At 44.4% G+C, this 21,668-nt stretch overlaps 1 protein-coding gene across 1 annotated transcript in view; it reads left to right on the top strand.

Moving 5' to 3' along the window:
* Positions 1–21,668, top strand: part of LOC138267580 (ceramide synthase 4-like) — a 263,246-nt gene that overhangs the window by 96,787 nt on the left and 144,791 nt on the right. Inside the window, exon 2 of the mRNA XM_069216635.1 lies at positions 10,066–10,239. Within this exon, the coding sequence (XP_069072736.1) occupies positions 10,067–10,239 (173 nt within the window). The 5' untranslated portion in view covers position 10,066. The remainder of the gene's footprint in view (positions 1–10,065; positions 10,240–21,668) is intronic.

Genomic DNA, 21,668 nt, shown 5'->3' with positions numbered 1-21,668 from the left:
CTTTTCGGAAGCCCCCGTCATGTGCAAGCCCCCCTCATTTGCAGACCAAAAGGCGCTATGCTCACCCTAACAGATGCAGTCAAGCGGGTCTCCTCTACCTGTTGTTTCTCACTCTCTGTATAGCTGGTGTCTTTTTCTGGTTAGTAATCTGCGGGTTTTGAAAAAAAAAATCACTTGGCAGACCGACATTGACTCCACTGAATTTCAGGTACCCATAAAACAGCCCAGCAAGGCTTTTTTGTATTATGTGAAATCTTAGGGTGGCTGTGTATTTATTTCTGGACACATGGTGGATTTTAAACTCCTTTATCATAATACAAATATTTGTACCTTGACTTGAACGCCAGGTGAAACTATTTCATCCAAAATGTTTTCTTTCAACTTTGAGTCACGAACCTGAAACTGGTGATTTCTAAATGTAATAGTGTAAGCTCACAATAATGAAAATACTGTGCATTTTTAGTCTTAAAATCAAATTTCAATGTCAGAATTCAGTAATAATTAGAAAAATCGCTTCTCCTCTGGGTTGCTTGACTTTCACTTTAAAAAACTCTCACATTATTCCAGTTAGAATTACAGTTTATAGAAACAGAATAAAATGCTGTTATAATAATTGACGATCTTGTGTTAGACAGTCTGATGTAAAACTGCACAGCAGCGTGATCCGTATCCTGTCATATGTTCCCTAAAGTCACTTGATGACACATCACACTTCAGGCTCCAGGATGCCCAGGAGTTGAAATGTCTTGTGTCTGATATATAAACAGGGTAAGCGATCAACAACAAACCGACTTCCGGGTCTTAAACTCAAAATAAAGCTGTGCAGAAGCTTTTAGTATAACGCTCAGAAACTATAATTCTGCTATTGCTTTTTTTGGAAAGGCTGGACTTTTTAAAAAGCCCCTAGAAAATCATAATCACATTTTTATATTTCTTTATTTCTTCATTTTGATATAATATATTGTAAGGGTTATGCATAGTAATGAAATGGGTTATGCAAAATAAAGAAAAAAGATGTGTTCTATGGGCTAGTGAGGTCGCACATGGCAATCGCAGAAACGGGTTCAAATCCTGGACTCGACTCAACATCCAGAGATTCTTAGCAAATTGCTTAATCTACTTGTGTCTATAAAACTGTAACTAGTCTGTTTCTGTTGTAAACCACTCTAATGTCCTTGGGACAGGTTTGTCTTATGAAAAAAATGTAAAAAAATAACTAAAAATGCACAAGTGACATAAGAAGTCTATATGGCTTCGGTACCTTGAAATCTCCTCATTATACATCTGGTCGTATCTGCCCCGTATAATACTGTTTCGGTTAGTGTGATTTTATACTAAAATGCTGTGATCTTCTTCAGGACATTATTTTGAAAAGAGAACGTTCATTAGAATGAGTTGTATTTCATTATATATTTTTGGCTTCCTTCAGACTTGGCTCTAAAACAACAGCAGAACTCTTCATGGGGAACATTCATTTAATTGCAGCAGCGCCATTTCAATCGTGGGGTTTGTAAACGGAGCAGGATGCTATGTGGGATCTGGTTAAGGGAAACATTATAGAAACCACAGATGAAGAGAGAAGGGAGGGTTGAAATATTTTATTTGACCACCGCCAGACAGTACATAGTTGTTGTTTTTCCATATTTTATTTACAATTTGAGCCACTATCCATTATTTGGCCCAGATTCCCATTATATTTTATTGCTGTACCAAAGTCAGGCATATAACCTAGAATTTTAAGTTCTGGGACTTCACGGTAGTCAGCTGTAGTGCATGTCTTTCTGCTTCTGTAGCAATTGTGTGAAGCATTTATGTGTAGAAGAGCAAATTATATCTTGATCCTTTAGAGCACAATGGAAGATAATAAGATTGTGTTCCCATATATGTCTCTATGTTGTACAAAGTCAGAGGCAAAGAGCGGTACTGTACAACTGTACAGGGTTAATTGCAAAGACACAGCCAACGAACAATTTTCAGGGTGAAGTAGACTGTTGCTGCATTGTGATTTGGAGTTCTTTAAAATCTTTTACTAAAATGGAACAGGGTCTGGGTGCTCCTGAGGGATCAGAGAATGTTGTGCCAACTTCTATTTACATAGTTGGAAAAGTCTTGTGGCTCGTTTTGAGGAGCGTAAACCTTTTGTGGACTATATCAAAACATTGCAGTGGTTTTAGAGCCTGCCCATTGCTTCCATTGGTTGTCTTTAACGTCACTCTTATTTTCTTGCATCTCCTTCAATGGATTTCCTTCCTCCTGATACTTACCATTTAAAAAATAGTAATGGTAAAGAAACTAGTTATTCTGAAGTTGGTCACATCAATGTTACATTAAGAGTATATGTAAAGTTGATTCTCACAATTGATATGGTCCTGAAGTGTTTTTGAAATTAGGGCTTCCTTTTTGGTCCTCTGGACCTTGTTAGTGGGGATTGGCTGATGATGCTGTGTTTCCTCTTGCTCAGAGGTGACTCCTATCGGATAGTGCTTAACTAAACAATGTCTGCAATACTGTTAGAAGGTGTTGCTACATTGTCTTATTCCAACATGTTCCCCAATTCTACTGCAGTTGTGTTAACCTGGGCGGAGCTCGCAAAGTTTCACTCCGAGGAATTCCGCAAAGTTACCTAAAAGCTCTGTGAGATTCAAGGGAGTTCTGCGAGTGGCGGAATTTTGGTACATCACACTGCTCATGCTGATTTTTAGCACCGGGAGCTTGCCCCAGGCAACACAATGAGTGCAAACGGCACCACGCAAAGCACAAGCTACTTCTTCCTGCAGCGGGAATAGATTTTCTACTCAAGCAGCAGCTTTCTCAACGCGTGCAGTAGCGACCTGCCGCGACACCCGTGTGGAATAATCATGCATAGAGGCATTCTTGTGCCTGAAAATTACACTAGGGGATGCACATGCTTGTTTGTGCTCACCAACTCACCAACTTAACGCTGGCGAGCTACGTGCAAGAAAAAATGGTTTTATTGAAGTAATTAGTTGTGACTCCAAATGTATATTCATTATTTTGCCCTTCTGCCCTTGGGAGGTCAAGTTTCTCCTGGGATTTAAAAAAAAAAAAATCTGTATTATGAAAAGATATGCTTTTTTTTTTTTTTCTTTTCTTTTTTGTTTTTAAAGACATCTTTTAAGGGCAGAACTTTTTTTGGCGGACTCTCGGTGCACGACTAGCGATATTAATGTGTCGCTTCTGCCAGTCTGTTAAAATAAAATGTGCTTGTGAAGACAAGGCAGCACCGCTGTTTGATTTGGGTCTATATCCATAAGGTGGCTGTGCATAGCTTGTGAAATGAATAAGTGCCGGGGTTAAGGCTCTTCTCAGTAACCTTCCGCTGCTGAAAGCCTGGGCTGCCTTACCAAAGCTGCTTCATGCTGATGGCACTTCGTGCCTCTTTCTTCCACTTTCCTACACTGACTGTCCCTGAATCTCACTTCTTCATCCTTGCTTTCTCCCTTTATCAATGCTTTTCTATCTTTTATGTCCTCCTTCCTTCTCCCTTTTCTGCCTTTCTCTCTCTGGCTCGGTCAGTTTGATTAAAAAAAAAAAAGTCCCAGTCCACAGAAACAGTAGATTCTTTGTATTCAGAAAGCAATCGTTTTTTTATTTTGTGCATTTTAGCAGTATTTTTGTAGTTGGAAATCAAATACAGTAAGGCTTATGACTTTGCCAGTGCTTGTTTCTTCCCGGGGAGCACCTGAACCAATATTAATGGATGTCCAGTGCCTCTCGGATCCTCCTTCCACTTCGAACAGTAGTTCTTTATTCCTGCAACAAATGAGCTGTGTTTTGGCAGGCTGCTGTTCGGAATTCTTGCGTGCTCCAGCAGGCGTCCAGGCCAACATGGCACAAAGATTTCTTTTCTGTGGCCTTGGAGCTAATTCCAGCTGGGTGTAGCACAAGGGTTGCAATGCAAATTATAAGCAGTGAAGATCACAATGAGTTCAACTTGTACCGTGTCATCTGTGAACAGCTCATCCACCACTTATTGCCCCTTTGCATTCTGGTATTTGTAGTCCCACCTTATTAAAGGGCTGGGCAATTACATGCCCCATGATTGGAAGACAAACAACAGATTGAGAGAAATGCAATTGCCTGTCATTAGCAAAATCAGCGGTCTCTGGACTCAGCTTTGTTTCATGGTCCATAATTCAGTGTGTGGCACAATTTAGTATTTGCAGCTCAGTGTTCTTGTTATTAGGGATCTCATAGAAGTTTCTCTTCAAGGCGGCTTTTATATATATAATTGATGAATCTCGGAGCCCTACTGGTATTATCAGTCCATTGTGGCTAATCATGGTATTATGCTGCAACATATGGCCTCCCTGGACGCTCCTGTGTTATTACAACGGTAGTCCTTTACTGTGGTCATGTGTACATGCAGCAACATCATTCTTTCATGTATGATTGTCTACTGGGCCCAGGCGGAAAGTTTAATTCTGCTCGCAGGATTGGCAGAATTTTGTGACTCCACATTACTCGTGTAACATGAAGGTCCAGGCAAATTTTGCAGCGTGGTGGAATTCTTTCTCCCGCAAGGCTCTACTGGCGAGCGCAAGCAAGATTTGGAGTCCCCTATCAGGACTTTCTGCTACCTTTTCTAACTTCAGTGGTCACAAGCAGTCACAGTCAGAGGGCTGCTTCTCAAGAATCTTTTCTACTTGCTGCACGCTCTTGAGCGCCATGTGATGTCGTTCCCACTGATTTTTCAGTACAGTAGGTGCTACCGCCACTAAATCACAGTGCAAGCAGTGCAACATGCCTATTTCTGCCCATTGGCGGAACTTCACAAAATCTCGCTGAGTTTTTATGTAAGTCTGGAATTCTGTGGTGCGAAATTACACAAGATTCAGCCACACCTACTTTTTAATCTGCCTAAATTCCGATAGCAAACTGACTTATTGTATTCAGTATAGTAAGGCTTTCTGCCTTCCCTTTACTCATGATACAAAGGCTTTCTCATCTTGTTGAGTTCCAAGTTCTAGGTTGGGTAGCTTTCCTCACTGTTCTTCTGTTTGTCTCACCCAAGCAGCATATCAGACTCGCCATCTTTTGATGTGATGAGTTGGAGCCTGCCTCTGCTGTTGCATCATTTAATTTACTGCTTGATGAGCTATTTTCTCGCCTTCAGCATGTCTCCATCTCCTCCTCCCCTTTCTTTGCCCCAACTCTTGTTATACTGTGATAGCCCCACCAGAGCACCCTTGCCAACTCCAGCCCCATCACCCTGTCAAAGATGGACGCTCCTGTATCAGTGGGCTGCTCATCATATTTGGAATGGTTTTGTTTTTGTTTTAAGAAAAAGCCTTCAAACGTGCTATGCTAGCATGGCGTCATTCTTGTAAAGGGGTTTTCTTAAAAGAAAAAAAAAAACACTACAATTACCATCCTGTGTGTGTATTTGCCGCAGCCACTTTTGAGTAGGTTTCTTTAGGTTTAAGAAAAACGATCAAAGATAGCTGCAGCAAAGGCCTTCTTTGTAGGATTTTTCTTCAAAATAAGATTAAAACCATTCCAAGATGGCTGCGGAGCCTGCGTGCCCGCGAGTGACGGCCATCTATTATTCTCATAGCTGCACTCTTTACTGTAAGATGCATTGTCCATGCAGCAGCCGCCACTATCATCATATAATATGGGGCCATTGTAAAAAAAAAAAAAAAAAACAGTATGGTGTGGCCCTTCTTCCGTTTGTTCCAGGAAGTTCGAGTTCCTGATTTTAAGTGTACAATAAATGTACTCCCGGGGAAGAAACGGGTATTTCGAAGTGCTTTGGCACTTTCTAGTTGCAATTCCGTATTTGCTGGCTCATCAGCATTAATTTAAAAAAAAGTCTGATTTACTTTGTAAATCTACACATATATTCTAAAGCGGGATGGTGGACCTGGGCGTGATGGCCCTTCCCTGTGACAGCTCTGGTCTCACGCGTTAGCCTATTTTATGCAGGTACATTTCTCCCTGGGTGATGTAGTGTTCATGTGACTGCACTTCTTCCTGGTTCATCCCGTGGTCTAGGTGGTCTTGTGTTCAGCAGTGGTATGCCATCATGATTGATTGTGTGTTCCTGTAGGTGCACTGGCCATGCGTCCTGGCCACAGAACTCCTCACTGGGTGGGTCTGTGTTCCATCATTAGCACTTTTCCCTGGGTGGTCCTGTGTTTAGGCAGAGGATCTCCTTCCTTGGTGACCCTGTAATCAGACAGCAACTCTCCTTCTGGGGGTGATCCTGTGTTCAAGCACCAGCTTTCCTTCCTGGGTGATCCTGTGTTCAGGCACCAGCTTTCCTTCCTGGGTGATCCTGTGTTCAGGCACCAGCTTTCCTTCCTGGGTGATTCTGTGTTGAGGCATTAGTACTTCTCGATGGGTGGTCATGTGTTCCTGTTGCAGTAGTCTACCCTGAGTGGTCATGTGCCCTCCCTCAGCAGCTCTCCTTCCTGGGTGATCCTGGGTTCAGGCAGCAGCTCCTATTCCTGGGGATCCTTTGTTCAGGCAGCAGCTTTCCTATTTGGGTGATCTTGTGCTCGTGGAGCAGCTCTTATTCCTGGGGGATCCTTTTGTTCAGGCACCAGTACTCCTTCCTGGGTGGTCCTTTGTTCAGGCACCACCGCTCCTTTCTGGGTGATCCTGTTCTCAGGCAGCAGCCCTGCTCCTTGGGTGGCCCTGTGATGAGGCATCAGTATTTATCTCCGGATGGTCATGTGTTCCTGTTGCAGCAGTCCACCCTGAGTGGTCATGTGTCCTCCAGGCAGCAGCACTCCTTCCAGTGTGGTCCTGTGTTCAAGCAGCATCAACCTCCACTGAGTGTTCATGTGTCCTCTAGCCTGCAGTAATGTCCCAGAAATGATCCTGGTTCCCCCAGGTCTTGTGTGTCTGTGCAGCACTCCTCCTTTAGTTGGTATGTGTCCAGGCAGCAACACTACCGCTGGGTAGTCTTCTGACCTCAAGGTAGCAGCAATAACCTTAGGGCCGGCCTATGTACAAACAGCAGCACTTCTCCCATGGTGGTTCTGAATTCAGGCAACAACATTTTTTTCCAGGGTGATTGTTTATCAAAGCACATCTGACCAGTGTTTAATTTGTAAAAGAATACATGCTGGTGCCCAAAGGTTTATCCTTTTTATGGACACTAATAAATAGGAATTTAGGAAATTAGGTAATTTTAACTCTCAATGTTTCACTCACATTCTCACTGAGATATCATTCAGTTCATTTGGAAAACGGGATACTGTAGTGAAGGGAGACCCCGTGATGATGCTACCCACGCGATCACCCCACGGTGGTACCATTCACCGCTAAGGATAGAAATAGTGTTTGAGGGTCTGTTGAGAAAGATCTCAGAGGACCTGTGATGATATGGTATGAGGGTTCACCTCTTTTTGGTTATTAGGGTTTGGACAAAGGAAGCTGAGTGAACGTTAGAGACAGCTTCTTTCTCCCTCCTTCACTGGTTTATATGACTTCTGTTCTCATACTGTTCAGTCAGGCATCTTAACTCAGCACGGAACTGACATTAGTCATAGTCATATTCTGCATTCTCGTATTCTCTCTCAAAAACCACAGATGAGGGTTTTCTACTTTAGACTTTCCTACCTTCATCCCTTAGACTTTAGAGTTGAGTCCAACCTTTGCCCATGACTTTCTGATCATACAACCCCATCGAGATGAATGAAATGTGTTTTGTGGTGCACTCCATAGCCGCTGCCAAGGATCCTGGTGTGGATGGGCTTCAGCTGGATTCAACCAGGTGCTAGCACAACTTGAAACTTTATCTTTAGATCTTGGTGGCATCATAATGCTCCAAACATCACTAAACGTATTCCAAATTTCCCTGGGTGGTATCATTATCTCACCATTTAGCATTGGGAACTGGTGGACAGTAACATCTTTACTGGCTGCTCACCACAAAGCAAAAATTGGATTCTAATGCAAAAGTCCATTTTCCTGTTCGAACACTCCCTTGTGCAGAAGCAGCATTTGTTTTTTGAGTCTGTTGCAGTATGTGACCAATGTTGTGAGCTTGGCATAAGGCACCTGCATAAACTGGCCTTAATATAGCACATGCCTTCAACACTTAGAGATTTCTTGATTGGTTCGTTTGACAGCCTGTGTAGCTCATAAGATACAGTTTTAGATAAGACATCTCTAGTGCCTCTGGTCCCTGGCAGAGCAGTGACACTGGTGGTCATGTGCAAAAACCTGTCATACCAAAGCCAGCATGTGAGCGATGGGCAGGAACTTTGCAGTGCAGTAACTAATGAAGGGTGATCACTGTGAGGGTTTCCTGCTGTTGCCACTGTGCCCTTTTCTGCTTTTGTAACCAATATGGTGATCTGTGAGACAGCTAACCACACATGCTGAGAGTTTGTCACCAATACACGCAGCGAGTTAATTGTTCAGAGTTTCAAGCAGCATATGTAAAAGCGATTGTGAGAATTCTAAAAGTGGGAAAATCACACTGGCCAAAGTTTGGATGTAGGTAGTTCTCTTCATATCCCGTGCCACAATAAAATATCAACAAAAATGAAATAATCTGGGTTCAAAGTTCATTCACCGTTAGCAATGTTTGGTGATGTGCCACACTGATAGATATGTGGGGAGTCATCTTGGTATGTAACGTTATAGTGTTTTTTTTATCTTTAGAAAGGGTTCTGGATTTTACCACTCGAGAGCATAAGGGGGAAATGCTCACCTACGAGAACCTCAGAATATTTTCTAGGAAAGGGTTACATTTCCTTGCTTAACAGTTTGGTCCGAGAGCTGCCACAAACTTTGCACCTTCGTGTGCTTACTGTGTTTCACCATGGCAGTAGCGCCCATAACACATTGCACAAGACATATTTTTCTTTTATTCCAAATGCAAGACGCTGAAATGGAGAAAGCAGCACTCCATTAAAAAAAAAAAAAAGTAAAACAAAAACATGTCAACACCAACACGCCGATGGGGCCATGTATGACACTTTGAGCTGGTCTTTGCACTGGTGTAACAAAGGCTCCTGCAGACCCCATTGTGTGAGGGGGCCTGAGCTCCAGGGGGCCCCCTCAGCACAATACCTGGGTCTAAGAGCTCCTGAATAAGTCTGGGGGTGGCTCCATGTACTTTGGCCCCCCTCAAGTTTTGTTACGCCACTGGGTCTTTGAACTTCTTTTTGTGAAAGTTCTGGTTTGAGTTTAATCATTATAAGTAGAGGTTAAAAATCTGAGTGGATCAAAGCCTTCCACTGAAAAACCCCAGTGTTATCTGATGGTGTCAGCGCATAACCCGGGAAATTCAATATGTTAACCCTTGTTTCATATAATCCTGTACCCACTGCTGCATATCATCATTCACCACCTACTGTGCATTGTCATGTGCCGCCATAATGTACACTGTAATGTACTCGCATGATGTTCACTGTCCTGTACTCGCATGATGTTCACTGTCCTGTACTCGCATGATGTTCACTGCCCTGTACCCACTATTTGTACATCACCCGGTGACCTCTTAGTTCACAGCATCCAACGCTTCCATGAGGCTCATCACCGGCGCTACTTAGTTGTGGCACTAGAGCTGGTGGAGATCCCGATCAAATCCCACAGTGCAAGCAACCTCAACTAACTGATAAACATCACCTTGTTCTCCTATGTCATGTTCAGGTGGTGGTGGTGGTGGACCTGTCTCTCTTCCTAAATAGCAAATATCCATTTTTCCATGTCAACATGCAACCTTCCAGCAGGGTTGAGCGCCTAGCCCACATTCATACAACACAAACTGGTGGTGTAATGGGGTGACCATGTGCTACCTGTAAGGTTAATTTGGTCAGGGTAGTTGTAATGGACTAACTCAAAGTGTTTGATGCTCATTGTGCCAGTGTTGCGTATGGAGGATGTTAGCTTTCATTTGAAGTTACATTGAACGGCTACTCTAAGTGCATGAGTGAGAGACAGTCTGGGGTCCGGAACCATTGTATCCTGGTGTGCTGGAGTCATCGGTTCATGGTACCCCAACAGCATGACCAGTTTTATAGCAACATTGAGTTGAATACACTTCCTTGAGTCGTGAGCTCTTTTGCTTCTTTCCCTTAGGATGGAGTCAGTCCTGGATAGGTGGCTGTGGCGCCAGGAGTACTGGCTCCCGCCAGGTGTGTCATGGGAAGACATGAAGGAGACGGACGAGGTGCGTTATCCAAAGCCCAGAGACCTGCTGCTGGCAATTCCTTGTGCCTTCATCTTCACTGGTGTTCGTTTTGTCTTTGAAAAGTAAGATATTTGATATGTTACCTCTTCACTGTTTACTATTTACTGTTTTCTCCATGCTACCTGATTTGCTGGACCATGAAACTGCAACACCAAAGTATCTGTTCATCCTCGAGGTGTTGCTTTAGGTTCAGGATGGTCTTGACCGTAGCAGACTTTCAGTATTATCACGAGCTATGTGAATGAGTTTCATCAAGATTATTTGTATGGGAATTTATAATGTGGCTATGTTGACAACTCTGGATCTGTGCATTATAGCTGTATGTGACTTTAGGCAAATGCTGATTTGCGTACATACTTTCAGACATAGATCCTGCACATATGTGATGAATTATGGAATTGTTATTATACTGCTTTTTCATACTTTATTAGTTTTCAATTATTAGGCGGTTCAGGGGTATGCACAACACAAATGCTAGATTAAACCAGCGTCTCTGTTGGGCTTGAGTAGGGGTCGCAAATCACGTGGCACACCAAGTATTGCATACAACAGTGGTATCATGCATCCTCAAGGAAACTGTGGTGGTCAAACAGGTGGATCAGTGCTTAATTTGTAAATAAAAACATACTGGTGCCCTAAGCTTGCCTCTGAAATGCGCGGCTGCTGCAATTAAGTGTGTGAGCACTGAATGCTGAGGTAGCGTAATCCTGAAGCTATCTCGGGCCTCTAATTTATTTACAGCCACTTCCTGCCCATTCAGCTCACTCTTGCAGCTTTCTGCTTTCTCACCTTTTTGACGCTTTTTTATTTTTTTTCTTCTTCCGTCTTTCCTATATGTGTCTTTTGCTCGGAGGAAATGTTTGAGGCAGAAAAATAAGTGGCCACCTTCAAAAATAGGTGCTGGTGCCCTGCACCGGAAATCACTGACTCAAATTAAGCACTGAGGTGGATAATTTTGAGCGTGTTGTAATGGTTAAAAGTACCGAGGGGTATGGACTTGCCTAAGTCCTAGCTGCATACAGAAATAACATTAAAAAACTTGATAACATATAACGTGGTGATTGCCCAGGTTCAGTTGCTGATGTGAACACTAGGCGTAGCATTATCAGTGCTGAATTAGAGTCCACTTTGTGTGGGTGGGAGAGGGAGCCTGAGGGAGGGAAATGGAGTGGTCCTTGGTGAGTGGCCCAAATGCTCAGCCCTGCCGTATGTCATCCAAATGTCCATGAGGGCCGGGCTTATTCTTCTGCTTCAAGCATTTTCTGCGAGCAAAAGACACATATGGGAAAGATGGATGAAGGGAAAAACTAAAAAGCATCACATAGGGAGAAAGTAGAAAGCTGCAACTAAGCCGAAGGGCAGGGAGTGGCTTTATATGGATTGAAGAGTCCGAGGTGGCTTCAGGATTATGCCGCTTCAGTATTCCATGTTCACACATTTAATTGCAGCAGCCACGTGTTTACGAGGAGGGCTTGGAGCACCGGCACCTTTTTATTTACAAATTAAGCACTGGCAAGGACTCCCCTCACAAGACTTTGTCTCAGCTCAAGTCTCATTCTCTAGGAAGCTGGTGACCACTTCTGCCCACTGATCAGCCAGGGGCTGTCTGCACAACCTCCTGTGTTGTCTGCATCCTCTGCCATCGCCCAGGTCTCTAAGTCTGCTCGCCATCTACTGCGGGGGCCGTGTGGAGACTTACAGTGGTGTCAGTGCCTCTTGTTACACCCATCTGCTAATGGGAAAATTGAAATTACATATCCCAATCTCCTAAGTGCTATTGGTTTAAGAACCAGAAAGGGTGGAAACCCCCTCGAATGGCATTGTGCCAGCTGCCTGATGTGGCACTGGGATCAAATCCATTTAATGTTTCTTACATAGAAGAACTGTGCATGAGCAGTTATATCACTTACCGTAAATGTTATTCTGATGGCACTTAGGGAGAACCGTGCAAATGTAACATATCCAATAAAGACAGGAGGTTCTTATTCATCAGTAAATGTCCCAGATTGCTTCATGCCTGTACTGGACCACAGTTTCCGCTCCTTGGCTTTCAAGTAACACATCAGGCATTCCGGGAATCATAGTCGGTGTGCTTAAGTTGATCCACATTGACTAACACACTGTGTAATAGCGAATTGTAAAAGTACCGGCAAGGTGTGGAAAGTAGATGTCCCATTGACAAAATCTGGCTTAAAAGTGAATAGTGTGGTCAGTATCAGTCTTTGTAACCAAATTTGGAGTTTTCACCAAATTTGCTCTTTTGAAAAACCCACTTGTCCCGTCTCACAAAAGAACAGAGAGTGGGAAATGCACAGTCGCATTATTTTATAATTTTTGCAAAGGCAGGCTGTAAAGCAATGCAAGGCTCTTATACGGAAGCAGTGTGCCCTGTCCTTTCTCTGTGCATGTGCCCTGGAGGTTGCAATCCGAGAGCAGGTCGCACAGGCAACTCATCTCATTGTTTGCTGTGTATTTAGTTATCGTTATTAAGTTGTTGGGCCTCTGACGTTTCTGAGTGTTAAGTTACAGAGAGCTTTCATTGCATTATTTACATAGATTGATCTGCCTTTTACTTAATGTCGTATCATAGAAAATACCACGATCCCTATTTAATCTTCGTACTTTACTGCATCACATTTAGGTGTCACGGCTTTCCAAATGTACTGATGTCTACAGACAAATGCAGAGATCCTTACAGACAAACACAACATACACACCGTAAATTTCTCTTTATTTATGTTTAAATATGTAAATAATGACTAAGTACCTATATGTTTTAGTTTTGTTAGATATGTTTATGCTGTACTTTGCTGTGTTGACTCAGTTATTGCAAAGTCATCAAGGCATTGTGGGAAAGAGGGCGTCCTTTACTGAAAGTTAACATTTACTTTCAGAAAGTCTTAACTTTACAGATGCCTTAGGACCCAAATACAAGTCAAGCGGTTGTAAAAAAAAAAATGGATTTTCAACTCTGTAAATTCAGAGTATTCGATTTTACTACTGCACTGAGTGGCATCTGTAAAGTGACGACTTTCTGAAAGTAAATGTTAACTTTCAGTAAAGGACTGCTGGCTTGGCCCATCTTTAGTAGGTGGTTACTGCAGGGTTTCTTCACTCTCATCTGAGACCTCTGCACGGCCGTATCATCCTACAAAATCCTAAATATATATCACTTATTCGTGCATAGTTCTACATACTTAAAAACGTAGAGACATTTACCCAGAATGCAAAGTAGCTGCCATGTTTGCTTCCTTGAATCCCCTACACATGTGATTTTCCCTTTCCCGCTTCCCTCTTGAAGGATGCTTGTTTAGTGCTCTAACCAAGATGAACTGCAACCAATTGACTTTGCATTCTGGGACTTGTAGTTTCGCCTCCTTGTCTTTTCCTGTGATAAGAATGGTTCCCGAACCTCCAACATGAGAGCTATTTGCAAACACTATGTGGTGGTTGGGTTTTCCCACTGGCATATGGTGGCTGCATAGTGTGACCTGTAAAACATTCTCCGGAGCCCTTCAATGAATTTCATCACTTTGGTAAAAATAGGAGTTTATCTGCAAAGGGTGACTTTGAAAACGCCAGGCTTTTCCCATTATTTTAGCACCACTAATAATTAAGACTTTAGGCAGGTGGCTTACACCCTCAGCCGCACTGGGAGTTCACTGGTTGTACCGCCCTTTGGTGGTCCAGTCTCTTAGGATAACTTCGGGTTTCCATGTAGGCCAGTCATCCAGTACACAACGAGCTGTGCAGGGTCTGCTAGCACAACAGATTAGGCCTGTGTTATCAGGCTACTCGTTATCTATGGATGGCACTAGATCTGTTTGCTTTGTCAATATCTATCATCATGTTCTGCTGATAAGCACCATTGGATTAGACTACGTGTGTAGTTATGTGGTATTTCTATAGCAGGAACCTAGCCAAAAGGGAATTTAACATTCTTAAAGACCAGCGTAAAGTCAACGAGTGATAGGAGAGGTAAATGGTTTTATCTTGGAGTTTATCGAAAACACCCTCCTACGTAGCAAGATGACTGTTTCTGTTGAATGCAGTTAGGCCAGTTCAGAATATGGCAGCCTTTAGCCCAGGCTTGGTTGGTTAAATACCAGCCTGGGAGAGATAGGAGTTTGCAGGAAATACTGCTCTAAAAGGATTTTCCACCAGCACGTTTTATCAGGTAAAATCTGATGTAAAATCCCATGCTGGTTCATGTAAAACTGCACTGAATTTGGGAAAGCGGACTACCATGGTAATTCCTCATTACTCACTGTAAAAGTTGTAAAAGTGTGGTAATTAGGCATTCCGGAGCTACCGACCAATTCAGTGTCAGGTATCCCGGTGCAGATTTATGAATGGGGGTTCCGGGTTCAGATTTATGAATGGGGGTTCCGGGTGCAGATTTATGAATGGGGGTTCCGGGTGCAGATTTATGAATGGGAGTTCCGGGTGCAGATTTATGAATGGGGGTTCCGGGTGCAGATTTATGAATGGGGGTTCCGGGTGCAGATTTATGAATGTAAGTTCCGGGTTCAGATTTATGAATGTGAGTTCCGGGTTCAGATTTATGAATGGGGGTTCCGGGTGACGATTTATGAATGGGGGTTCCGGGTGCAGATTTATGAATGAGAGTTCCGGGTTCAGATTTATGAATAGGGGTTTCCTGCACTATGCGTGATGGTCCAGAAGTAAAGTGCTCTATGTGACTCTTACATCATATACAAATGATGGATCTGAAGGGTTATAACATCAAAGTGTTTCACATTATAAGGGATGACCAGCCACATGTTCAGATCTGGTGTCCTGTAATCATGAATGTAGAGCATGTAAACCATCAATGTAAAAATAAAATGGGCCTGGCTGTCAAAATAGGATTTTCGCCTTTTTTGAAACACTGTTTGTAAATTCTATTCATTTGTCAACAAGGCAATGCTGTGCATCTGTATCGCGAGCCCTGCACTGCAGTGAATTAAATCATTGCCAGCAAAGCCATAGATGTATGGTTTGTTAATGTCCTTCGTGTTTCTGGAAGCTCAGAATAAAAGTCAAAGGAAAGTGCAAGGTTTAGTTTGGTTATTAAACGTGTCCTTTTCTGAACCCCTCTGAACCGAGCACGAGCACATGTGATCTCGTGCCAAGTAATGTTGGGTTTGCAACTGGCTACAGCCAGGGCAACTGTGAAGGCACCTTTTACACCAGTGACAAATTCCAGCAATGAGCCTTAAAGCTTTGAGAAAGTCCTGCACACCTAGTGCTTAATTTGTGCCGGTGGCACTCACATTTGAGGCTACAACATACTTTAAATAACCAAGCACGTTCCTAAGAATAACTTTTGATCCCTACACTTTTTATTTATTTATTTATCTAAAATAAGTACAGGGTAAAGTACATGGCAGGGATCGGTTTCCAAACTAGTAGTAAAATCTGTCTTTAGATCATTGGGACCACTCCACCTAGGAAATAGGCATGTTATATGCCTGCAGGGAGAAATGTGTGGTCGCCCTACGAGGGAACATTCTGGGCATATGGCGGGAGCATATATTTATAGCTAGAAACATTTAACCTGCAGATAATGGATAGTGTAAAGATTGCATCATTTATTTTTTATTTTGATTATTGTATTCAATATAAATGGGAAATGCAGCATTTTATCCAAATAAATCCTTTGACATTTGCAGGCCTGAAATCTTCGGCATGCTTGTTTTCATTACAACTATTCAGTCGTAATTATCAGATTGTATTGAAAAAGTACAAACGAATGATAACATAATATTAAATCGAGCAAATATAAACTAGCTTCATGCCTATTTTTTATGCACGGCTCTAGTTTATATTCTGAACCACTTAATGTACTTATTTTTGAGGGGGGAAAGTCAAAAAACGTGTAAATGTAAAAGAGGACACTGAAAGAGCTAGAGGGTGCTTGGGCTGTATTTAGTGAACTGACACTACTGTCACGTTTATAGCGTGACATTAGGTGCATCTCAGGTGAGGCTGCAAGAAGTGTTTTTAAGGATTTCTTGAAAGAAAGGAGGCTGTTGAGGGATACCATAGGCCGGGAGTGAGTTCCTTTAGTTTGTTGCCCTGCTTGTCAATGACTAATTCACTAGTCATGGAGTTGGACATTTTCTTGTTCGTAGTTGGGGAAAGTTCTTACTTCTTATGTATTTGATGAAATTGTGCATTTATCTATTGACATTTCATTTGCCTCATACCATTCTATTTTATGTTTCGGGAAGTCGCCCTACATTTATTATCACAATTTCTTCATCTATACACATCCTTCAAAATATTTTGGGAGTTGCAATTGTAATTGCATTTATATAGCGCTTACTACCCCTGATGAGGCATTGAAGCCCTTTACCCCAGTCAGGATGCTACTCCTTAAACCGCAGTTAGGAGTTTTATTGGTTATTGTTTGCTGATGGCTTGCTCCTGCGTGCCAGAGGCAAACCACTTTATGCATTCACTCCTGTTTCCCTTCTGCTGGATTAAATTCGTAGGCGCTATCTGTGATAATTAGTTGGAGGGTGAATGTGACCCCTGCCCATTGTTGGTGGGATTATTCGATCAGCTAGAGGAGGTTAGATATTTTTAGGTTGCAGGTATATGACTTTCAAAGGGGTTGTGATGTTGTACATGAATCGAGGCCAATGTACAGAAGTACATTATCAGGTATTAGGGAAAAGACATAGGTTGTGATGGAAGGGAGAGATAGGACAACTTGAGGGGCAAAAAAGAAGAGGCGACTGTAAGATGTATGAAGTAACAGTCCGTTTTTCATGCCCGATTTATGGGACAAAGAGGATTTTTTTGAGACACCATGAAAGTTGAAGAAACAAGACTTTAGAAAAAAACACTATTTGTATGTGACTATAGTATTATGTTACATATTTTTGATGGCCACAAAAATTAGGCGAACAATGTGTTCAGTGCTAGGCTAGTGGTGTAACAAAGGCCCCCGCAGCTCCCGTTGTGCGGGGGGGCCCTCAGCACAGTGCACTGTGTACTAGTGGCAGGCCCCTGACTGGGTCCAGGGGGTAGGGGGCCCCTCATGGACTTCACAGAGTGAGCGGGGGCCCTTAAGTTTTATGCCACTGTGCTAGGCTGTTGCTACACCTCCGTCCAGCCGGGCCAGCTAATGACCCTAAGGGTTGGAAGGACAAGTAATGTCTGGAGGGAAATAGTGAGAGCACAGGCTGTGCCCAAAGTAGTAGCATCCTCGAGCATAGCATTCTGATACAATATGTGGGTAACAAATGCAAACATTGAAAAGGCTCTCAGTATTAACTACAAAAAGCAAAGTGGGGTCCATTTAGGATGCTTCAGGTTGCCATGGAAGCAGATAAAGGGCCTATGTCAGCTTCTCCCAACAGTGGAAATGTATTGAACGCTTTCCTGTTGCAGGCAGGCGGAGATGCAGACAGTGGGGTGAGAAGGACGGTGTCGGGGCTCCCTTTAGACATTCAGTGAAGACTTTGTTATCAATGGACTAGGATTAGACTTCCAGAATCTCTGCCCCTTGGTAAATTGTGGGGTGAAGGGTGGAACTGTGGATTCTGTTATGCAAAGTGAGAGGGAGGCCCGTCCTGTTGTCGTTCTTGGTCGCACTTTCGGTTGTGCTGATGGTAAAAGTGCGGAGACCTCTAACTCTTCGTGCCTGTGGTGTGAGAGCGCAGGCTAGAGACAGTCCCGCTGGAAGAAGCATGGCTACACCGGGTCTGTCTGGAGAGCAGCATGGGAAGGACATTCCGAAGCGATCCTGCTGCGCGAGACATGGATGCATCTGCGGCCTGAGTTAAGCAAAAAGTCTGTTTTTGAACAATAGACAGAATGTTCGGTCATATAATGGGGCGGAGAGGGTTGGAGACAAAGAATTAGCTACAATAATTATTTGCAAAGCCATTTCTCTCTCTAACAGAGGGCGCATCTGGCCGGTTGTTTGCAAGGGTACTTCTCCCCCTGTCGCAGAGCGTTTCTGGGGGAATGCAGATGTACGAGAAAGAGAGAGCTCCAGAGTTAGAACATCGGGTTCCAGCCCCCGCCGCCTCCGCGGCAATGCACCATTTCCTGCTCTTCATCTCCGCTGTCCACAGACAGGGGGCGCCAACAGCCAGGCTGCCCGCCAATGACACAATACAAGGTCAGTATGTCAAACACGGAAGCCGAAGAAACAATTCCTAATGCCCAGAACAAAGCTTGTCTCAATTTTTCAACCAGAGCAGGTATGAAGGTGTGAGCGGGAGACGGGATCAATATTCCTGGACACTGCTCGGAAGTACACTAAACTTCTCCCTAGCTGCCAAAAGCAGTCTGCAAACACCCTAGAATATTGGGAAATTGATTCCGAAGTCCAGACATAATCCTCGCACAAGTCCCCACAGCAGAAGTACCGGCACAGATTGTCCAATGGCACCTTCTGAAAAACACCACCACTCACAACACGGAAGAGCTGCCGGAAGTACTGTTTGAACCGTACCTCCCAGCAGGAGCACGACGGGCCTGGGTGCACGTGTTCTGTGCAAGGCGGCACTGCTTGCTTTACCGGCACAGGTAGGGAGAGGGCAGCAGAGAGACACGTCAAGCGCTGGAGAGCCCCAGGGGCCAGCTGTACTGACTCTTAACGGAAAGGCTTGAAGCGCATTAAGGGTGGGCGGACATCGGAACCGAGGCACAAGAACATTAAGATACCCTGGACCACAGGCTTGCAGAAGGAAGAGAAGCCATGTTTAAACGCCAGGATTCCTTATTCTATTCACAGGCTGCAGAGTATCCTCTCCTTGGCCCCACAGATGCCAGCTTTCCCACTCCCTCCCTGACCTTCATGGTTGACGCTGATGAAAGCCCTCACACTGTAGCCGGTGGGCACTTTGGGAGCTGGTGGGGTAGCCAGGGTCACGGAGGAGGCCATCCCCCGCGGTGCAGAAGCCCTAGCCCCAGGCAGCTGGATACTGCTCGGACGGGAACTCTCCAATCACTGAATGTAGAGTTCCACATGATGTATACTGAAAGTGTCTTCCATACTTTTTATAGCTGCTGGGACATTCAATGACAAATTTTAATTCTAAAGCAAAGAATCTAGACAATTATTTTGGGTTTATTCACCAATTGATTTTGATTTCCCTTTGATTTTCAACTTTTATGTCACTGAATCTGGAGTGGTCAAATCCAAAACACAAGCGCAAAATGGATTGAAGATTAGGGGAAGTGTACTGGTAGGCAGACTTTCCATCATTATATATTTAGTGTTTGGGTGGATAAGGGTGAGCTGCAACACTAAATAATTCACTCAGAGTTTTTACAGTATATTGTCAGGTAATTTCTATCCTCTAGTGGGTCAGCTTCCTTATTTTTACATTGACAGTGTGTGGTTGGAACTATGCCTTGACGTATGTTGTTACCATGGGCACCCGCTGGGGGGGCCAAGGGTGGGGACTCCCCCCTCCCCCGAATTAGGTACAGCCTGGTGTGTAGGCTCACAGTGCAACACAACACTACGGCCACCATAGTGTTACGCTGCCTGCACTAGTAGGGCTACGGCCCCCATGAAATGTATGCCCCCCCTCAAAAAAAAATGCCCCACCCCTCAAAAAATGTCTGCGGACGCCCATGGTTGTTACTTATTGCGCGTAGCGCTGTGAGAAATGAGATCCAGCCAGTGCATCCAACAGTAAATGGACGGAGACAAACACTGTTGCTTGCAGCTGCTTCCTCGACATTCGGCTCCACCTTTTCTATACCTCTAATAGTCATGGGCTTGAGTTTACATGCTAAAGTAAGTTTATCAAGGACTTTAAATCTCTCTCCGGCTGCAGTCATTGGGTGGTCTGTTTGTAGGCTGTAGTCTTCGCGACACTTGGCCACATGCATTTGGCAGCTCGCGTTTCATCATCTATCATGTTTGATTAATTTTGTTTTGTCAGTTCTCTAAACGATAAATTCAAAATGTTTCCCCAGGATTTCGCTGGAGTCTAGATTGACTCATTTCACATTGAAGAACATATGGGCAGAATATATGGTCTTCAGATGTACAAGATTCTATCAGAGACCGGACCTCATATGGTGAGCACCTCAAGGGAGAAAGATTCGGGACACCCATTAAAAGATGATCAATAGGCTAGATTATGTTCACAAACCAAAAAGGTTTCACTCAATTACTAAACATAAATTCTTGAACTTTAAGTTCCTCCATGAGGTCTATATCTCCCCAGCATAAATTTGCTCTCACAGTTCTTGACAACAGTCCTAGCTGTGGCCACATCAAGGAAAATTCCCAGCAACATTCTTAGTCTTGCCCTCGCCAATGAATGTCTACAGGAAAGAAATCAATAAGGTTTTATCTGGGATGGTTAACAAATGCTTATCCCTGGGCCCTAGCGTCTGGTTGCTGGGTATCTATGATGAGCAGCCCTCCCTTAGGAGATGCTAGGCGGCTAACTTAGCCCAGATGTACTCTGATTGGCTTTGAGATATGAGTTACCTGAATGACTTCAAGGAGACCTACTGTACCCTACTAGTCCAGACTCCTGTGACCAAAACTATCTTGGCCGACTTTATTGCTTATCGCTTGAGGGTCGACCTCGTGCAACAGCACTTCACTCTGGGTGTTGCTGTGTCTTCAAGCAGCAGCACAGTGCTCTGGGTGGTCCTGTGTTCAAGCAGCAGCACAGTGCTCTGGGTGGTCCTGTGTTCAAGCAGCAGCACGCGCTCTGGGTGGTCCTGTGTTCAAGCAGCAGCACCGCGCTCTGGGTGGTCTTGTGTTCAAGCAGCAGCACCGCGCTCTGGGTGGTCTTGTGTTCAAGCAGCAGCAGCGCGCTCTGGGTGGTCCTGTGTTCAACCAGCAGCACTTCACCCTGTGTGGTCCTGTGTTCAAGCAGCAGCACGCGCTCTGGGTGGTCCTGTGTTCAAGCAGCAGCAGCACTGCGCTCTGGGTGGTCTTGTGTTCAAGCAGCAGCACGCGCTCTGGGTGGTCCTGTGTTCAACCAGCAGCACTTCACCCTGGGTGGTCCTGTGTTCAAGCAGCAGCAGCAGCACCGCGCTCTGGGTGGTCTTGTGTTCAAGCAGCAGCAGCGCGCTCTGGGTGGTCCTGTGTTCAACCAGCAGCACTTCACCCTGGGTGGTCCTGTGTTTAAGCAGCAGCACGTGCTCTGAGTGGTCCTGTGTTCAAGCAGCAGCACGCGCTCTGGGTGGTCCTGTGTTCAAGCAGCAGTACCGCGCTCTGGGTGGTCCTGTGTTCAAGCAGCAGCACGCGCTCTGGGTGGTCCTGTGTTCAAGCAGCAGCACGCGCTCTGGGTGGTCCTGTGTTCAAGCAGCAGCACTTCACCCTGGGTGGTCCCGTGTTCATGCAGCAGCACAGCGCTCTGGGTGGTCTTGTGTTCACACAGCAGCACGCGCTCTGGGTGGTCTTGTGTTCACGCAGCAGCACGTGCTCTGGGTGGTCCTGTGTTCACACAGCAGCACGTGCTCTGGGTGGTCCTGTGTTCAAGCAGCAGTA

The sequence above is a fragment of the Pleurodeles waltl genome, chromosome 12 (genome assembly GCF_031143425.1).
Source record: "Pleurodeles waltl isolate 20211129_DDA chromosome 12, aPleWal1.hap1.20221129, whole genome shotgun sequence".
NCBI classification, from domain to species: domain Eukaryota; kingdom Metazoa; phylum Chordata; class Amphibia; order Caudata; family Salamandridae; genus Pleurodeles; species Pleurodeles waltl.
The sequence above is the reverse complement of the archived record's forward strand: the minus strand, read 5'-3'. Positions and strand labels throughout refer to the sequence as shown.